This window comes from Spea bombifrons, chromosome 3 (assembly GCF_027358695.1).
Source record: "Spea bombifrons isolate aSpeBom1 chromosome 3, aSpeBom1.2.pri, whole genome shotgun sequence".
Classification (NCBI taxonomy): Eukaryota; Metazoa; Chordata; class Amphibia; order Anura; family Pelobatidae; genus Spea; species Spea bombifrons.
Window position 1 is genome coordinate 52954301 of NC_071089.1, and position 17735 is coordinate 52972035.

General features: G+C 39.2%; 1 protein-coding gene across 1 annotated transcript; it reads right to left on the minus strand.

Moving 5' to 3' along the window:
• Positions 1-3209: 3209 nt before the first annotated feature.
• ABCB10 (ATP binding cassette subfamily B member 10) lies at positions 3210-15755 on the minus strand. The gene is made up of 13 exons (XM_053458490.1): positions 15248-15755; positions 12709-12909; positions 10980-11182; positions 10741-10875; positions 9615-9761; positions 8818-8953; positions 8271-8366; positions 7560-7769; positions 7040-7119; positions 6648-6828; positions 5565-5608; positions 4755-4789; positions 3210-4607 (listed from the first exon to the last, which is right to left on the minus strand). Exons 1-13 carry the CDS (start codon positions 15726-15728, stop codon positions 4346-4348), a joined length of 2211 nt encoding a protein of 736 aa, XP_053314465.1. The 5' UTR covers positions 15729-15755; the 3' UTR covers positions 3210-4345.
• Positions 15756-17735: the final 1980 nt, after the last annotated feature.

A 17735-nucleotide genomic window follows, 5' to 3' on the forward strand; every position in this document is an offset into this window, starting at 1 on the left:
CACTGGGGCCGTTCGAATCGTCTCTGCTGCTATTAACAATTTTCTGGTAGTGACTCGCATAAACAGCAACTAATTCTAACTAAACAACCTGACACTCGCACTAACACACACACACACTAACACACACTAAGCAACCTGACACTCGCACTAACACACACTAAACAACCTGACACTCGCACTAACACACACTAAACAACCTGACACTCGCACTAACACACACTAAACAACCTGACACTCGCACTAACACACACACAGTAAACAACCTGACACTCGCACTAACACTCACACTAAGCAACCTGACACTCGCACTAAACAACACTAACACACACACACTAAGCAACCTGACACTCGCACTAACACACACTAAACAACCTGACACTCGCACTAACACACACTAAACAACCTGACACTCGCACTAACACACACTAAACAACCTGACACTCGCACTAACACACACACACTAAACAACCTGACAGACACTCACACTAACACACACACTAAACAACCTGCCACTCGCACTAACACACACTAAACAACCTGATACTCGCACTAACACACACAAAACAACCTGATACTCGCACTAACACACACTAAACAACCTGACACTCTCACTAACACACACACTAAACAACCTGACGCTCGCACTAACACACACACTAAGCAACCTGACACTCGCACTAACACACAAACTAAACAACCTGATACTCGCACTAACACACAAACTAAACAACCTGATACTTGCACTAACACACACACTAAGCAACCTGACACTTGCACTAACACACACTAAACAACCTGACACTCGCACTAACACACACTAAACAACCTGACGCTCGCACTAACACACACACTAAACAACCTGACACTCTCACTAACACACACACTAAACAACCTGACGCTCGCACTAACACACACACTAAGCAACCTGACACTCGCACTAACACACAAACTAAACAACCTGATACTCGCACTAACACACAAACTAAACAACCTGATACTTGCACTAACACACACACTAAGCAACCTGACACTTGCACTAACACACACTAAACAACCTGACACTCGCACTAACACACACTAAACAACCTGACACTCGCACTAACACACACACTAAACAACCTGACACTTGCACTAACACACACACTAAACAACCTGAGAGACACTCGCACTAACACACAAACTAAACAACCTGATACTCGCACTAACACACACTAAACAACCTTGCACTAACTCACACTTGAACTAACACACAACCTGACACTCGCACTAAACCTGACTCTCACATTAACACAACCTGACTTTCACACACACTCGCACTTACACAACCTGACTCTCAGAGACAGACTATTACACGTGGAAATGCTTACTCTGGTATTGTGGTATCTCATTTTCGTTATTACCGTAATTGCACAACGTTAGTGCTTCTGATAATTCTGGGTGGTCTAGCTAAACAGCACAGTTGCTTGCGCTTTCCATGTGATTTCCTGCCTTAGTCCCAAATCCCTCTTCTGTTGTTTCTGACAGCACGGTACCCCTTGTACTATATTTAGATTTTTATGTCTAATGGCATTATTTTACATAGAAATATAGAATTTTATGGCAGATAAAAACCATTTGGCCGTCTAGTCTGCCCCTATCAGTCCTTGGTCAGGTCCTATATGGAGGATAGATTTATGTCTACCCTATGCTTGTTTAAATTCCCTTACTGTATTAGCCTCTACCACTTCTGGTGGGAGACTGTTCCATTTATCTACTACCCTCTCAGTAAATTAGAGCTTCATTACATTACATCTAAGCCTCTGACCCCCTTGTTTTACACTATGACCTCTTGTTCTAACATTGCTCCTTGTACTTTCTAAATCGCTTTATTTAAATGTTTCTATGGCATCCCTCTCTCTCTTCTTTCCTCCAAGCCATACATATTAAGATGTTTTAATCTTTCCTGATAATTTCTGTCTTGCAAACACCTAACATTTTTGTAGCTCTCCTCTGAACTTTTTCCAATGTGTCAATATTCTTTGATGTGAGGCCTGCCCAGAGATCTGTAAAGTGGCATAATCGCCTCCCTCTCCCTGCTACTAATGCCTTTCCCTATGCAACCCAGCATCCTGCTTGCTTTTCCAGACACTTTTATTGTCCTCAAAAATAATTACAACCAAGTCCCTCTCTTCCGCAGTTACTGACGGTACAGTGCCACCAATGTTATATTATGCCTTGGGGTTTTTACATCCCAAGTGCATTATTTTACATTTATCAACATTAAACTGCAGCTGTTACACTCAAACAATCTTCTAATTATTTTCCGTTTTAATTACAATTTGGGTATTAAAAAAACACTGTATATTAATGATGAGTGCAATTTAGCTACTTAAGTACATACAAACATTTAAATGGACACAGACAAGTCTGGTCCACTTCTACACAGCTCAAAGGGCAGAATTGATGGTCTGGCTCAGCCTATGCCACGCCACCAGGTGGCTTGTCCTTAACAAAACATCCTGTGTGACTGTGTCTATTTTGTGGACAAAACACATTAAAGCACAAGCTTGTTTAACCCCTTCATTCCCCTATAGACGTACTGGGACGTCCAAAAAACGCCCACAAAGAAACCCCTATGGATGTCCCGGTACGTCCAGCCCTTTGTGCAGCGTCAGGGACACATCCCTGCCGCTGGATGGGAGACCAGGCTGTCGTTTGACAGCCTGGACTCCCCCCTGGCAGCAGAAGCCGGCATCGCATCCGCAAGTTTTGTTAAGTATTTTTTTTACACACATTTGAGTGAATAGTAAAAATTTAGCACCGTATTTTTTTTTTTTTTTTTTATACAATTTAAATTATTACTACTATTCCATAAATATCAAATTTCTGTTAATTTGCATTAGTGATTTGTAAAATTTTTCCAACTTACGTATCGCTAGTTATTTTGGTATTTCAATAGAATAGATGTACGTTATAGAAATATTTATTACAAAGCATATATAACATAGTGAAATACATACTTTCCACATACTTTCCTTTATGTTTTACCAAACTCTTGCAGTAAAGAATGATTCAAGCTCCAATTGGCACATTACATAGTTCACAATCTATACACGTTGTTTAACACGTATGTAAACACAATTTTGTACTGGCAGTAAGAGATTCCCAGCAGCAAACACAAATACCAATGTAAAATTGCACACAAAGAAAATACATAAATAGACGTAATTGGATGTTCTTTCTGGCATTTAATAAAACAGCTTGTAACTGTAAATGGCCAATTTTATTAAATACCAAAAATCTAAAAATAAAAATTTGGATCTATATAAATGACATGACAAACGGGGATACTGTCCTGGATTATCAGGGGAATGTATAAAACATATCAAATAAGCAGTGAGGAAAATATCTGATGGTTTTCATCTCTATACCAGCAAAATTCTGAAGCTTGTGACATTGATTTGATTATTTTATCTACCCAATGGAACACAATTTCATTGCAGCGCCACACTATAGTGAATATTAATTTGATTTTTAGAAAACAAAAAAGGCAAACTACCTCCAAAGTACAAATTTAACTAATAAGAAAATACTCTACAACTTAGTTTAGTCTCCCGTTCAGAAAGTCTTTAAACTGAAGTTGAAACAAAAGCATATGTCTGTTGATAAAACAACACTTTCACCTTATATCTGTGTGGCGTCTTTAACAAACAGATCTCTGATCTGAACTTCTAGTTATTGGCACTTAAGGGCAAGGGAAAAATAGTGGCACCACACATACCAAGTGTTTGGGAAAACACTAAATATAACAAAAAAAAGAATCCTAGTCACAGGCTTCTTATAAAACGTGAGCTACAGAACAAATAATTTAAGTGTACTGCAATCTGTTATTAACATCTTTGTGTCTGATCACTAGAAACTAGCAGAACCATAGTAGAACATCAAATAATGTTTTGGGAGAACCTTGCAACGTAAGTTGCCAATTGACCATATTTGGTTGATCTCCTCCAAAACAACCAAGAACATTATAATTTTGTATATAATTTATAATACATACACATAATTGGTGTAAAATATGGAAATTACAGAGGTTCCACAGTACATAATACTACCTATTGTACTGATTAGCATTGATTTTAATGGTAGTCCATAAATCAGGCAATATTAAATACAGTAATGCGTGTATATCCAACATACAGAAAAGTATCCTATTTTGTGCTTGGGGAACATAAATAAATGTAGGTATTGCTATAACAATGTATATTATTAATACTTAAAAATTCTGATTAATAAAAAAAATGGTAGAAAATACTATGCTTTTATTATTTTTTTGCCACAACATGTTTTGGCTCCTTTATAAAAGTTATCATGACTGGGCACTGTGAATAGGATGCCTGCTTCGCATGCTAAATGCTTGTTTCTCCATAAGTTTGCTAAAAACACCATCTCTATTTTTTAGCAGTTCTTCGTGTTTTCCATTCTCGACAATCTGACCCTGGTCAAGGACGGCAACAGAATCGGCATTTTGGATGGTAGATAATCTATGTGCAATGATGAGGACCGTCCGCCCTTCCATTAGTCGATCTAATGCTTGCTGGACTAGGTATTCGTTTTCAGCATCCAGCGCACTATGGGTAAAAAAAATAAAAAAATAAAGATGTACCAAGGTTTTCAAAACAAACACACCACTCAATTACAACACAAAAGAAAAAAAGAATTGTAACGTAATGGCAAAATCATATTTTAAGCTTATAAAGTAATATTTTAAATGTTACCTTGTTGCCTCATCCAGAAGTAGAATTTTGGGGTTCTAAAGAAAAGAAGTGCAGGATTACAGAATTATTCTATGAAACAGAAGAAGCACTTCTCATTGAAACATTTAACACACCTATTGGCCTCTTAATGAGAGATATGTGATGAGAGACATTTACATATCAGCATTGATTTTTGTGATGCATATAAGTATTTATGCTTTATTTATATTATTTGTGCTCAAGCCGCAAGGGAAGACATGGGAAAGATCACAGATTAATGTAGTGCTATAGACAACAGCTCGCAGTCGTGCTCTTCATTTTACTTATTTTGCTCTATAGCCTGTGGCTCAATGACATACATTTGAAATGAACGACCCAGGAGAGATTTGAACACCTTAGTTCTTTGATGTTACTAGGTATTACAAGGCCGCCATTAGAAATCTTGGGGCCCAATACAAGCCTAAAGATAGTGACCCCCCCCCGCCTCATTCCATACCCCTCCTATCTTCCTTCCACATGCTCCTCCTACTGCCCCAGTCAGTGAATATAGGCCATCTCGACCCCAACATCTGTAAGGGCCCAGACATGTGTCTAACCTATCATTTAGCAGGCATTCACTTTGGCGGCGACTCTTATGGTCATATAATAGAACAAAAACCTGCTGGACAGTACATATGGTTTATAGCTATTATCAAACAGAAGCTTGATTAAAGTGTTGTTGGCAATTGAACTTGTGCAGCAAACAGAGCCAACATCCTTCTTGACATGGCCTTTGGCATTTCCAAACATGGCCAGTAAGCAAAAAATTACAAGCGTCTGAAACTATCTTACCTTAAGCAATGCCCGTGCAATAGCAATTCTTTGTTTCTGGCCACCTACAATTGTTACAAGGAAAAAAAATACACAAAGTAAAAAAAACTTAAGATGTGCGCCAAATAAAAGTAGTAAAACAATATAACATTTTCTGGTTAATAAAAAATTTATCTTGACAATGTCAGAGAAGCAAACGCAGATAAAAAAAAAAAAACCCTCACAATTTATAGAATTATGATAAATGTTTTCCTTAATTGTTTTAAAAAAGTGAACCTTTTGAAATTACTCAAAATGTGATCTCCTCTTCATCTGAGTTACAATAATGAACAAGCACAATTTGTTTCACTAATAACTACCATGAATCTACCATACGCAAAACATTGAGCAGACACAGAGTCCATGCCAGGGCACCAGAGAAAGCCACTGCTCTCCAAAAAACATTGCTATGTGCCTGAAGTTTGTCAAAGAGCATCTTGACAGTCCACAATGCTACTCGGAAAAAGTTTTGTGGACTGATGAAACTAAGGTTGAATTGTTCAGGAAAAACTTGTAACACTACATATGTTCTAAAAATGGCACCTCATGCTAACAAAAACATCATCCAAACGGTGAAGTATGGCGGAGGGAGCATCATTATTTGGGGCTGCTTTGCTGGATAGCTTGCCATCATCGAAGGGAGAATGAATTTCTAAGTTTATCAAGGTATCATACAGTATAACGTAAGGGTGGCGGTCCATCAGCTGGGCGATGCAGCATGACAATGACCTAAACATCAAAGTAAATCTACTACAGAATGGCTTAAAAAAGCCTTTTGGAGTGGCCCAGTCAGAGCCCAGACCTAAACTCGTTAGAAATGCTGTGCAATGACAGTTCACACCAGAAATCTTAAGAATATGGCTGTGCTTAAGCAGTTCTTTAAGGAGTAATGCACATCTGGAAGAGCTTGTGTTAGGATATTGCTGTCAAATGAGGGTTGGACCAGTTATTAAATCCTAGCGTCCACTTACTTTTTCCACCAGCATTGTGAATGTTTAATGGGTGCATTCAATAAAGACATGAAAGATTATCATGGTTTATGCATTATAAAAATAGTAATCTTACCAGAAAGAAGTACTCCTTTTTCACCCACAATAGTGTTGAATCCTTTGGGAAAGCCTTCAATGAAACCCAGGGCATTGGCAATATCAGCAACCTTGCGTACTTCGTCTTCTGTGACTGCTAAGGGATCGTCTGCTCCGTAAGCAATGTTTTCAAAGATAGAACAAGAGAATAGCACAGGTTCCTGGCAAGAACAAAACAACATTGCTTGTATTTGGAAAAACTGATATAAAAAACATGCATGTATTAAAAAATGTCAATGCTTTTATCATAATTTTCAGCGAATGTAAAGTTTCTCAAGACTCCTATTATTATGCTTTTCTAAATTTAGTTTGAATTAGCTCAATTGATTTCCCTTCATGTGACGTACATCAACAAAAAAAATATTACTCTACCTGGCTTACGGTTCCAATCTTAGATCTGAGCCACAAGGGATTTAACTCCCGTACATCATGGCCATCAATATAAATGGATCCTTCAAAAAAAAACAAATAGAAATGACAAATGTAAATTTGGTTAAGAATATACCTTATATATCTCTTACTGATAATTTATTACTTCATTACTTTGGCCAACATTTAAAATATGTTTAGACTAGATTAGGACTTTCATGGACTAAAGTAACCATCTAAATGTTAAAATAAAAACATCAAATTAAGTGGAGCACTTAGTATGCTTCTTATCAAGACCAGTGAGAAATACTCAGGCATTTACATTACAGGATAAATAACTGTAGACTCACTTTTGGATCCTAGATATCTAACTTTATCAGCAGTAGTTTATATGTGGAAAGTCTGTTATATATCCCCATCTCTGTATAAAACTATGGTGTGCACATACAAAAGACTACATAGAAAACATGAAAATAATGCTCATGGTTAATTATGGGAGTGAGGACAAAAACAAAACATGTACCAGAGTCAGGATCATACAGCCTTAGTAGCAGCGACACAAGAGTTGATTTCCCAGATCCACTTGGGCCAACTACTGCCATCACTGACCCCGACGGGATGGACAGATTGAGGCCAGAGAAAATGGAAACATCAGGACGGCTTGGATACATGAAGCTCACATCTCGAAACTGCAGAGAGCCCTTGAACACGTCCGGATTCAATACCAAACCCTCTTAAATAGAAAAACAATTAACAAATGATTAATGCCAAACTTTCTTAAAAGGAGAATAAAAAAATGGAGTATACATAAAAGAACTTTTTATTAAATTATTCATTTCAAAATACTAAACTAGTTAATAAAAAGGGTAAAGTATTGCTGTTACTGCAGAAAATAAAAGCTAAAGACCATGGGTCATATCTTTACATTGGGAGACAGATTGATTGACTTATGAAACAAACATGTTTGTGTTACTAGTTATATAAACATGGATTGGTGGAAATTATTCTAACAATAACCACGTGGCCACATACTTCCATGTTTTCATACGATGCAGATGTATGGCCTTGCGAGAGAAAAGGGCATAAAAAGATTAAATACGATGTAGATGGCCCAAGCAGATATGATTGTAGTTATCAGTTGCTAGATCATGTAACATTGTCTCTTTATTAAAATTAGAAATCATGGTGAAAAAAAAATGAAAATAAACTAAACAATGAGATCTGCAATGCTTACCGTTGAAAGGCATACAGGGTTTCCTATCAAGAAGTTCCCAAAGGCGTCCACCAGCACCAAAGCCCTTCATTAATTCCGAGTAGAATGAGCTGAGACCTTAAAATACACGACAGTTATTTTTGTGTAACCAGTCAAAACAGCATGGCCTGTATATGCATCACACTACCTGGATCATTGATGACCTTATGTTCTTTTTGTATTGCTAACAGATTCAAAGGGTTAAGTGGCAGGTTTGAATTATAGAAGCATAACTATGAATCTGCAATAAACTGTGTAAATATCAGCAGCTGACCATAATCCATCTGCAGATCATTAAGCATCAGGAAATATCCACCTTATCACTGAGATTGTTTGCAGCCCTCTTATACATATTTTATCTTAAAATACTTATCTTAATCTTTGTTTTTCTTTTTGTAAATTAAATCTGAATAAAATGAACAAAAAAACTTAAACAGATAGGCCGGTGCGCCCTGCTACATGTGTTTGAGGCATGCATCAAAGTCACCAATGTAACTGGTGGCACCAACCACAAGAAAGCAACAGTTACCTCCAATGCTTATGCCAACCCAAAAGGCATACATCAGAAAGGATGAGAGCTCCCCGACGGTCATGTGTGCAGCTCCTGCCAAGATCCCACCTTTATAAAGAACGGCCAGTACAATCAAGTTCCCAGATAAGCCACTCTGTAAGACAAAACAAACATCAGAGTTCCTAAAGTGATGCTTTTATGTTCAAATTAAATAAACCATCATAAACCATCATCACTTTAAAATCTATTTGTCTCTATGATGCTCCCATTTTAAACAGGTTAAGCGTGAACTTATAGTGTAGCTTTGGGGGGGGGTTACAATGCATTTCTACAGATACATTTAGAACCAGACCATGGCTTTCTTGGCATGGCATAAGTGCTAGATGTAGTAAAAGCACAGCAACATAACATACGCTGTATACGCTGAATATCATCCAAATCAGCCAGGTGGATCCATGAGAATCAGACCTGTGCTAATGGCCCTAAGTGAGGGACAGCACTGAGAAACTCAGGCCAAATTACAGCTAATTGTCTAAGAAATTGGGAATGCCCTCTTGCACAACGAGCTTGTAGGTAAGAGTTGAAAAGAAAATGGGGTTTTTATGTAAAAGAGCAAAAGGGATTTGCAATTCTTGGATGTTCTAGGTAAATTAGTATTGTTGACATGGGGCCAAGTTCTCATGAATGGAATCCATTTGAGACATCCCCAATTCACTGCAATGTTTTTCTTAATTCATTCTTGCATTTGTTATGTTTCTATTAGCAGAAACCAGATGGCAAGTGTGTTAAATGAGTGCTTAACAATCGCTACTCACAATTCCAAAGAACCCAGCACGAGCAAGAGCTTCTTTGTTTGCCAAACTGAGCACGTAGTCCACTTTACTGTTGTATTTTGTCATTTCAAGCATCTCCTTCCCAAAGGCTCGGACCGTTCTAACGTTACCGATGCGCTCTTCAGCTAACTAAGGGAGAAAGACAAGGAAGTAATCATTTAGTTAATTAGCTTTTTCTGTTGTATTCGAAACAGCGAATCATTACAACTGGCCTTCAAAACCAACGCTACAATAGAATTGCAGAGCCCAACCCAACATATAACAATATTGACCTATGGCCTATTTTTATCACCAGCACGTTACATTTATTAATATCATTTCTTTAAAGCATCCTTTCATGTAATGTTGCATTCTCCCAGCCTTCACCGTCCAGATCACCGTCCATTTCTCTGTACAATATTCACTAACTTAACATCTGCAGTTATTTAGTAGTAAAAAAGTGTATTCATCACTAGCCTTTTAGCATTGACCATCTGTTCTCGATCATTACTAAAACGGTTATAACATGGTGGTTGCCCGTGTTCCATCTAAGTAACTACCGCTAAAAGGCAGTGGACTTTGTATTTCGAAAAACATTAAAATTATATAAGCGTAAACTGTCTAAATACCAGCAGGGTTGCTAAACGATGATGGCTTGCAGCTCATTAAGCATTAGTCAAGATTTGTTTAACTGCAGAGATTGTTTGCAGTCCTCTAGCACACGATAGACAATTACTGCCATAAATGATGATTGTAATATTTTACTGTTCATGGAAAAAAAAAAAATCAAACACTATATTTTGTTAAGAATTTAATTTGAGTGACACATTATTATTTCAGGTAATGTTCCATTTCATAGCACTCTAAATTGTAACTTATTTCATGATACATCTATCACTCAACTGTGTCTCCACACATTTCCCCACTGTACGTCAGTGAAACAGTCTACAGATAGACCCTACTAAGAACAAATCTTAAAAATATTCTTTAAAAATCCTTAACATGAGTAATGATGTACCAACTACATTTATTTGTATGAAAAATGGTTTTCTCATCCACTTCTAGATTTCTTATTAGTTGTATAGATTTAAAAAAATAATTATAGAATCAATGCAAATAAAACACACACCTGAGTTGTTTCTGCAAGTGAATCCTGAGTCTGTCTAGAAAGTTTTCGAAGGTACCTTCCATACATTACAGCTACAATGGCAAGTGGAGGCACAATGCTCAAAACGAACGCTGCGAGTTGAGGCGAGACAAAAAACTATGGGAAAAGAACACAAAAACAAAAACAGATTTTAACACAATTTAGAAAAAAAACAGCGTTCTTTGTGATATGCTACAGGTTATATCTCAACATGAAGTTACCATCATCCCCACTCCAACAGAGGCCTGAGCCACAGCTCGAAGACCATCAGATAGGTTCTCTGTGACAGATCGGCCAAGAAGAGCACTGTCTGAAGACAAACGGTTGATGAGCTCTCCCGTCCGTGTCTTATCAAAGAATCCGACCTCCTGTTTCAGGACCGAGGCAAACAGGGATGACCGAAGCTTCCGTACAATACGCTGTCCTGAGAAAGACAAACGCGATTAATCTTTAGTTGGAAAATGACACCAGTGTATTGGCAAATGGCATGAGTTCTGGACTTTTAAGCGTATTGTTTTTGGTTTAGGCATAGCATAGCCAAATGAATAAAAAGTCAACAGCAAGTTTTGTTTTTGAACTAATCCACACACAAATCTGCTGTTCTGTATGCAGAGGTAGACCTGTGACTTTTCATGTCTTGGTTAGTAGCTATGTATTCTGGCATGTAATACAAAATCACAATGTTATCAGGATTGTTAAGACTATTTCAATTCAAAATCTAAAAAAATGATTCACAAAATGCCTTGACATAAATACAAATCTCACAGTGGAAAAAAGTCTAAAAGTTCTAAATCACGGGTACTGTGCTGAACATAAAAATTTGATATCGTTACCAAACAGTATACGAACAATGAAAAAGAAAGGGGGGAAAAAAGGAAGAAGATACAAGTTTGCGCAAAAATGGAAGTGGTTTTGCAGTGCTGTCTGTTTTCTTGCAAATTGCATGAATTACACCCGTTACGCTAGTTCCCTTTCCAACAGAACGTTCTGTCTTAAAGGCACACTCCAGTCATCATACACATTGAGGCATTTGATAGCTGAGAGGTCCCTTTAAATAACTGCAACGACCCTGTTGCAAATACATAGTGGGATTCTGCTGAATACACCATATGCTTTTGCCCCTTTACCCACCTCTATCTACCGTATTTCCTCGAATATAAGAATGTTTTTCAGAACAAATACTCTGAAAAGTACCCCTCGTCTTATATTCGAGGTCGATCCCCCGCAGCACTGCAGGGTACCTGGATCCTCCTCTCCGGCAGCCGGTGAATGACTGCACTATGCGCACAGACAATTTCCACTTCCGCCCGGCACTTCTATGATGGAGCACATGACCATCCGGGGGGGTTGTCTACGTGCGGAGGTTGTCTACGTGCATCGCGCAGACGTCCACTGGTTAGCGTACTAGACACCAGGGAGTCTGAAGCACAGGGGACAAGTCTTGGGATGCACTGGTAAGTCTGAGGGGCAGAGTGGCATATAGGGTTTATAAGGCATATCTTGGGGCAGAGTGGTATATCAGGGAGGCAGAGTGGCATATAGGAGGTAATAAGGCAAATTAGCAGGCAGATTGGCATATAAGGCATTTCTGTGGACAGAGTGGCATATAAGGGGGTATTAGGCATTTGTAGGTGGCAAAGTGGTGTATAGGGGTTACAAGGCATATCTGGGGGCAGAGTGGCAAGCCTGGGGGCAGATGTACATAACTGAGGGGTAGGTTGCCAGATATATGGGGCTCTATTCAATTCGGAGGAATCGTGGAACACATATTTTTACATTTGCTTATATATTTTTTCGTTTTTCAGAGTAAAAAAAGTCATATTAAAGTACCAAGTAAATGTACTTAGTTGCAAAATTGTCTTGAAAGGACTTAAGTGAGACCTTGGTTTTTTGCCCCCACTACAAGTAACACTTTCAAAAGAAAAAATATATTAGACCTTTACTTCATACCTGAGATCTGCATGAGGTATACACGAGTAGCATTGGCAGCAGCTCCACACAAGAAGACACCACTCAACAAGGCACAGATAGATGTGAGGCTGGATGTAATATCTTCGGTTGGGTTTGAGTATATGACATCAATAACTTTACCCAAAAAGAATGGTGCAGACATAGTGATAACACTGGACACCGTGAGAAACCCTATGGCAGCTGGAAACAAAATAGACACTCTTAAGTATGGTAGAACAAATCATCCAAAGAATAAATGATGCCGTATCCAAATACATTGCTTATATAACGGGAGGATGGTATATTGGTTACCGAGTTTTGGAGAAAATACAAAATAATAAATTGTGTGTGCTCTTGATGTAATATTGCCTAAAGGCCTGACAAGTCCTCATTTACGTGGACTGTGCAGCAGTCCTAGTAAAGTTAAGGCAATTGCTGGCTGAACCCAGAAGCTTACAAAAGGACTCTGCCCTGAACTTGACAGGAAAGATTGTTTTGAGTCCACCTGAGCTCAGGTTCACGCATATCCAAGGTGGCCGTTGAAAACGTTTCTGTCGATTGTTTCCTCAAGCCACCATGTTTTGTGGTGGACTTCCTAGGATATGCTTTGTGTCTGCCTTGTTTACTGATAAGGTAAGATGACTGTGTATTAATGGGCTGATATTACCTGTATGTTGCCAAGGATACAAGCAGGAAATTAACAGAAACAATTACCCTCAACTTTATTAAGCTGTGCCTTTGTCCAAAAGCTCCAAGGTATCCAGACTACAGAGTGCTTGGAGACCAGCGCTGCTACAGAGGACTGAATTATTTTGTCACTATATACACACACATGTAGTGCACCCATGTTTAGCCGAAAATAAGTTTTATGGCTGCTTTTTTTCCCTTTTCAAAGCCATTATACATATCCATAAACATTAATTATCTACCAATTTAGCATGGCCCCTCTGAAAATCAGGCTTACCTATTTGGTGTCCTTGCATATTATTTTTCCTTCATTGTTTGTGAAACAGCAGCCATTTCAAGATAAACCTCCCTACTGACCAATATAAAAAAATCTTATTCCACTAATCCACCACTTTTCCACATGATTTTTAAATCCAAGTCTAGGGGCACCACGACATCAGGCAGACCTTTACTAGGACACTACAGACGTAAAACGCAATTATTTGGAATCAAAGCAATAGAAAGATGTAATGCGCCTCACTTGTCATGTTTTACAAATGGTATGATTTACAAGAACAAAAAAAATGTATCCAGACAATAGTGTACTGCTCTTCCACATGCAAGTACATACTCTGGTGGCACATAAATCAGCTAGCCTGGGATAACCATTCCCAGAAATAATCATATGTGCTCCATCTGACAGCAATGTTGTTTCCTCCATTACTGTACGCATCACAAGTACTCAAAAATGTATTTTCTGTTAATCGTTTTCCATTACATCTTCTAGGGACAAAAAATAAAACATTTTGCGAGCATTAACATTTAAATGCTTTCAATGATAAAGCTTCTTCACATTTGTTAAATATGTACCTAAAATTAATTTTATTTTATAAACATACATCTCACCTACTGCAAGGTATGATTTAAGTACTATTCAGCAGCATGTGAAAATGATATGTGCTGGGGAAAATATTTGGCCAACGTGGTCACCTGAATGTAGAAGAGATACCTGTACGGGTGGCATGGTGTGTCCACAGGGACACGAAGATGGGTTTCTCATCTCGCATTTCTCACCACCTTAATACCCTGAATACGGCTTATTTAGAGGTATTAGAAGAACCTCAGGACACAGTTTTCAAAACCAACCTCAATGATTTTCGGAAGCAAAAATTCATAACATGGTATGTTTTTCCAAATGTTTTCTATTTGTGGGTCTGTTCACAATCACCTTGTAATATTAGCGGCTATATCATTAATTAGGATAATATTTCAATTGAACCTAAGGATCTTTTTTCACTGTTCATATATTATAGTTTTGCAATACACCGCATAATGACAAGCGCCAAGAATTCTCACAGCACTAATGCAACAGTTCTAAACCACTGTGTCCTTACCAGCTGGCTAGACTACAACATTGTTGACTTTCAGCCTGATCATGCAGGGTTGAACGTCTGTTAGAGAGTGAAGTTGAATGACATTGCTGTTTAACCCTACATCCCAGTTTGGGATTAACGAGTGCACAATTTAAACGGTTTAAAATTGGGTAATCTGTTTTTTTTTTCTTTCCTATAGACAAAGTCCCTGGGTTACATTGCTATATTGGCTGATCTGGGGGTCTCTTCAATGACAAAAGTTGTAGAAACATAAATTAAAACCCATGTTACCGACCACACAACCGTAGGAGTAATTGGATCTGTACACCTCAAACTCATTGATCTGCCCCATCATAATTACATATGCGTCCCTTTATTGTGTCCTTAATTAACACATCTCACCGGTATTTGGCATTGATTTCAGTTCTGTAGAATACTATAGATGAACTGAACTCCACCTGTTAATTACAAGTTTCGGATTTCATTCCAAAAATATATACCTGACAGTCTCCATCGTTCTGAATGAGCTAGCGCAAGCAGTCTTTTCATATCCTGGGAGGCCAGGTTTTGCTTGTTTGAACTGGGTACACTGGATTCTTCAAGGTTCTTCTCTGTGAGTTTATTTTCTCCTGGGGTCCCGGTCTTAGACGTGGATGAAGTGCTGTAACACCTGAGGTTCCTGTTCCGCAGAATGGCACCAGCATCCTGGTGAAGAATGGCACTTGCAGACAATTCCCAAGGGGCACCTGATGAAGTCCTCCCAAGCAGAAGAGATCCAGGTGCGGTGGGCTTGGAGGGCACTGAATGGTATTTTGAGGACTGTGTCCTCTGAGAAATGAAACATGAGACCCCTGTTCTCCATGCTGGGAAAGGGATCTTTTGCTGAGTTCTGAAGCCTTGGATAGTCCTGTATGAGCAGCATGCAGTGTGCACAGTCAGTCTATGCATGAGCAGCGGTTTGCCCCCTGAGGCACCTAGCATGTGAGTGAGCCACAGAGTGGTGCTCAGCATGTCACCGTCAATGAGAAAGTGCTGGTTTTAGTGTAAATACTACCCGATGCCAAGCACACAACTAGCCAAAGGTTCATTTAGCGTTCACAGCAACAAGAGCCGCCATATGGACAAAATGTAACACGATATAGAAGCCAGGAATAGTGCTCCCAGGGAAGCCCTCACACATCTGAAGGTCAGGGATATTAGGGTCACCTCGTGGTCGTCACTTCTTGACAGTGATCGTAGTAATGATGACTGTGCCGGCTTAGTACCGATTAACACTGGCTATACACCTCTCTCCCCCGATAGCCCACTGATACCGCCTAGTTGCCCTCTTCTGTGTGCTGCTGAAGACCTCTGATAAGCATGTACTCCTCCCCTCTTCGCTGGATGTGCGCTGCAATGTTTTGCAATGTCATGATGCCTATCATAAAAGACACGAGAGGTGGCCGCATGCACTTTTTTTTCCTGTCTGGTTACAGGTCGATCAGGTTCTCCCGTACCAGCACTCTTTCATTCTGCCACTACTTCCCTTTCCTACCCCTCCTCCTGCATACACACATCACCCAACACGCCCATTTCCCTTTATGATGTGGGAGGAGTCAACCTTCTCTCCCAAAAGATTCAAACGCAGGTTGAAAGGCATGGAGGATCCGTGTCATAATAACATGTTATATTATTTAATATATGTATTTGCATTGAAAGTATAATTTATGTTATTATTATTATTATTACAATTATGATTTATACAAAACAGCTCTCAGGTGTATTAAAGAGTATGTGCAGGAAAAAAGATATGTACAACCACCAGACTATTTTCTAGTACATTAACTATATTGCTACAACTATTTATGCTGCGGATTTAGGCAGCCTCATTTACTTATCCCTCCTCATGTAATCCAAGAAAGACTTGATGAGGTTGAGCTCAGGGTTCTTCTCAGGGGGCCGTACCATCCCTTCCAGGACTCCTTGTTCTCTTTTTTTTAAGCTGAAGATAGTTAATGGCTTTGGCTGTATGTTTGGGGTGGCCATCATGCTGCAGAATACATTTGGGGCAAATCAGATGTCTCCCTGATGTTATTACATGGTGGATAAGTATTTGCCTGTACTTCTCAGCATTGAAGAGACCATTCATTCTGATCCCCATCCCCATGCTTCACTGTTGCCTGTAAATCCTTCAGTGAACAAATTGCATTCTGCTACAGAAAAATAGTCCAGAGCACCTGCTGCCGTTTTCTGCACCCCCGTTCTTGTGTTTTCATGAATGGTTTAGTCACTTGCCCTTGTTTCCACTTTGTAGGTACGGCTTTTTGGCCGCAAGTCTTCCATGAAGACCGCTTCTTACTACACTTCTCCAGACAGTTGGAATCATAGCATTATCCAAAATGTCTTGGTATGCTGAAGGGGACATACCAAGACATTTTGGATAATGCTGATTCCAAATTTGTGGGAACAGTTGGTGAAAGGCCATTTTCTATTCCAGGATGTACTGTGCCCCAGTGTACAAAGCAGGGTCCATAAACACATGGTTGGATGAGTTTGGTGTGGAAGAACTTGACTGGCCTTTACCTCAACCCTATTGAACACCTTTGGGGTGAACTGGAACATCAGTGCCTGACCTCACAAATCCTCCACTGGATGAATAGGCACAAATTCCCTTGACATACTCCAAAACAGAAGCCAAAGATCACAATTCGCAATGCCAAGCGTTGGCTGGAGTGGTGTAAAGCAGACTGCCACTGAACTCTAGAGTAGTGGAAATGTGTTCTCTAGAGCGATGAATCACGTTTTACTATCTGGAAGTCTGATGGACGAATTTGGGTTTGGCAGATGCCAGGAGAACACTACCTACCAGAATGAATTATGCCTACTGAAAAAGTTTGGTGGATAATGGTCGGGGGCTGTTTTCAGGGTATGGGCTGGGCCCCTTAATTCCACTGTAGAGCAATGTTAATAGACATTTTAGACTATTGTATGCTTCCAACTTTGTGACAC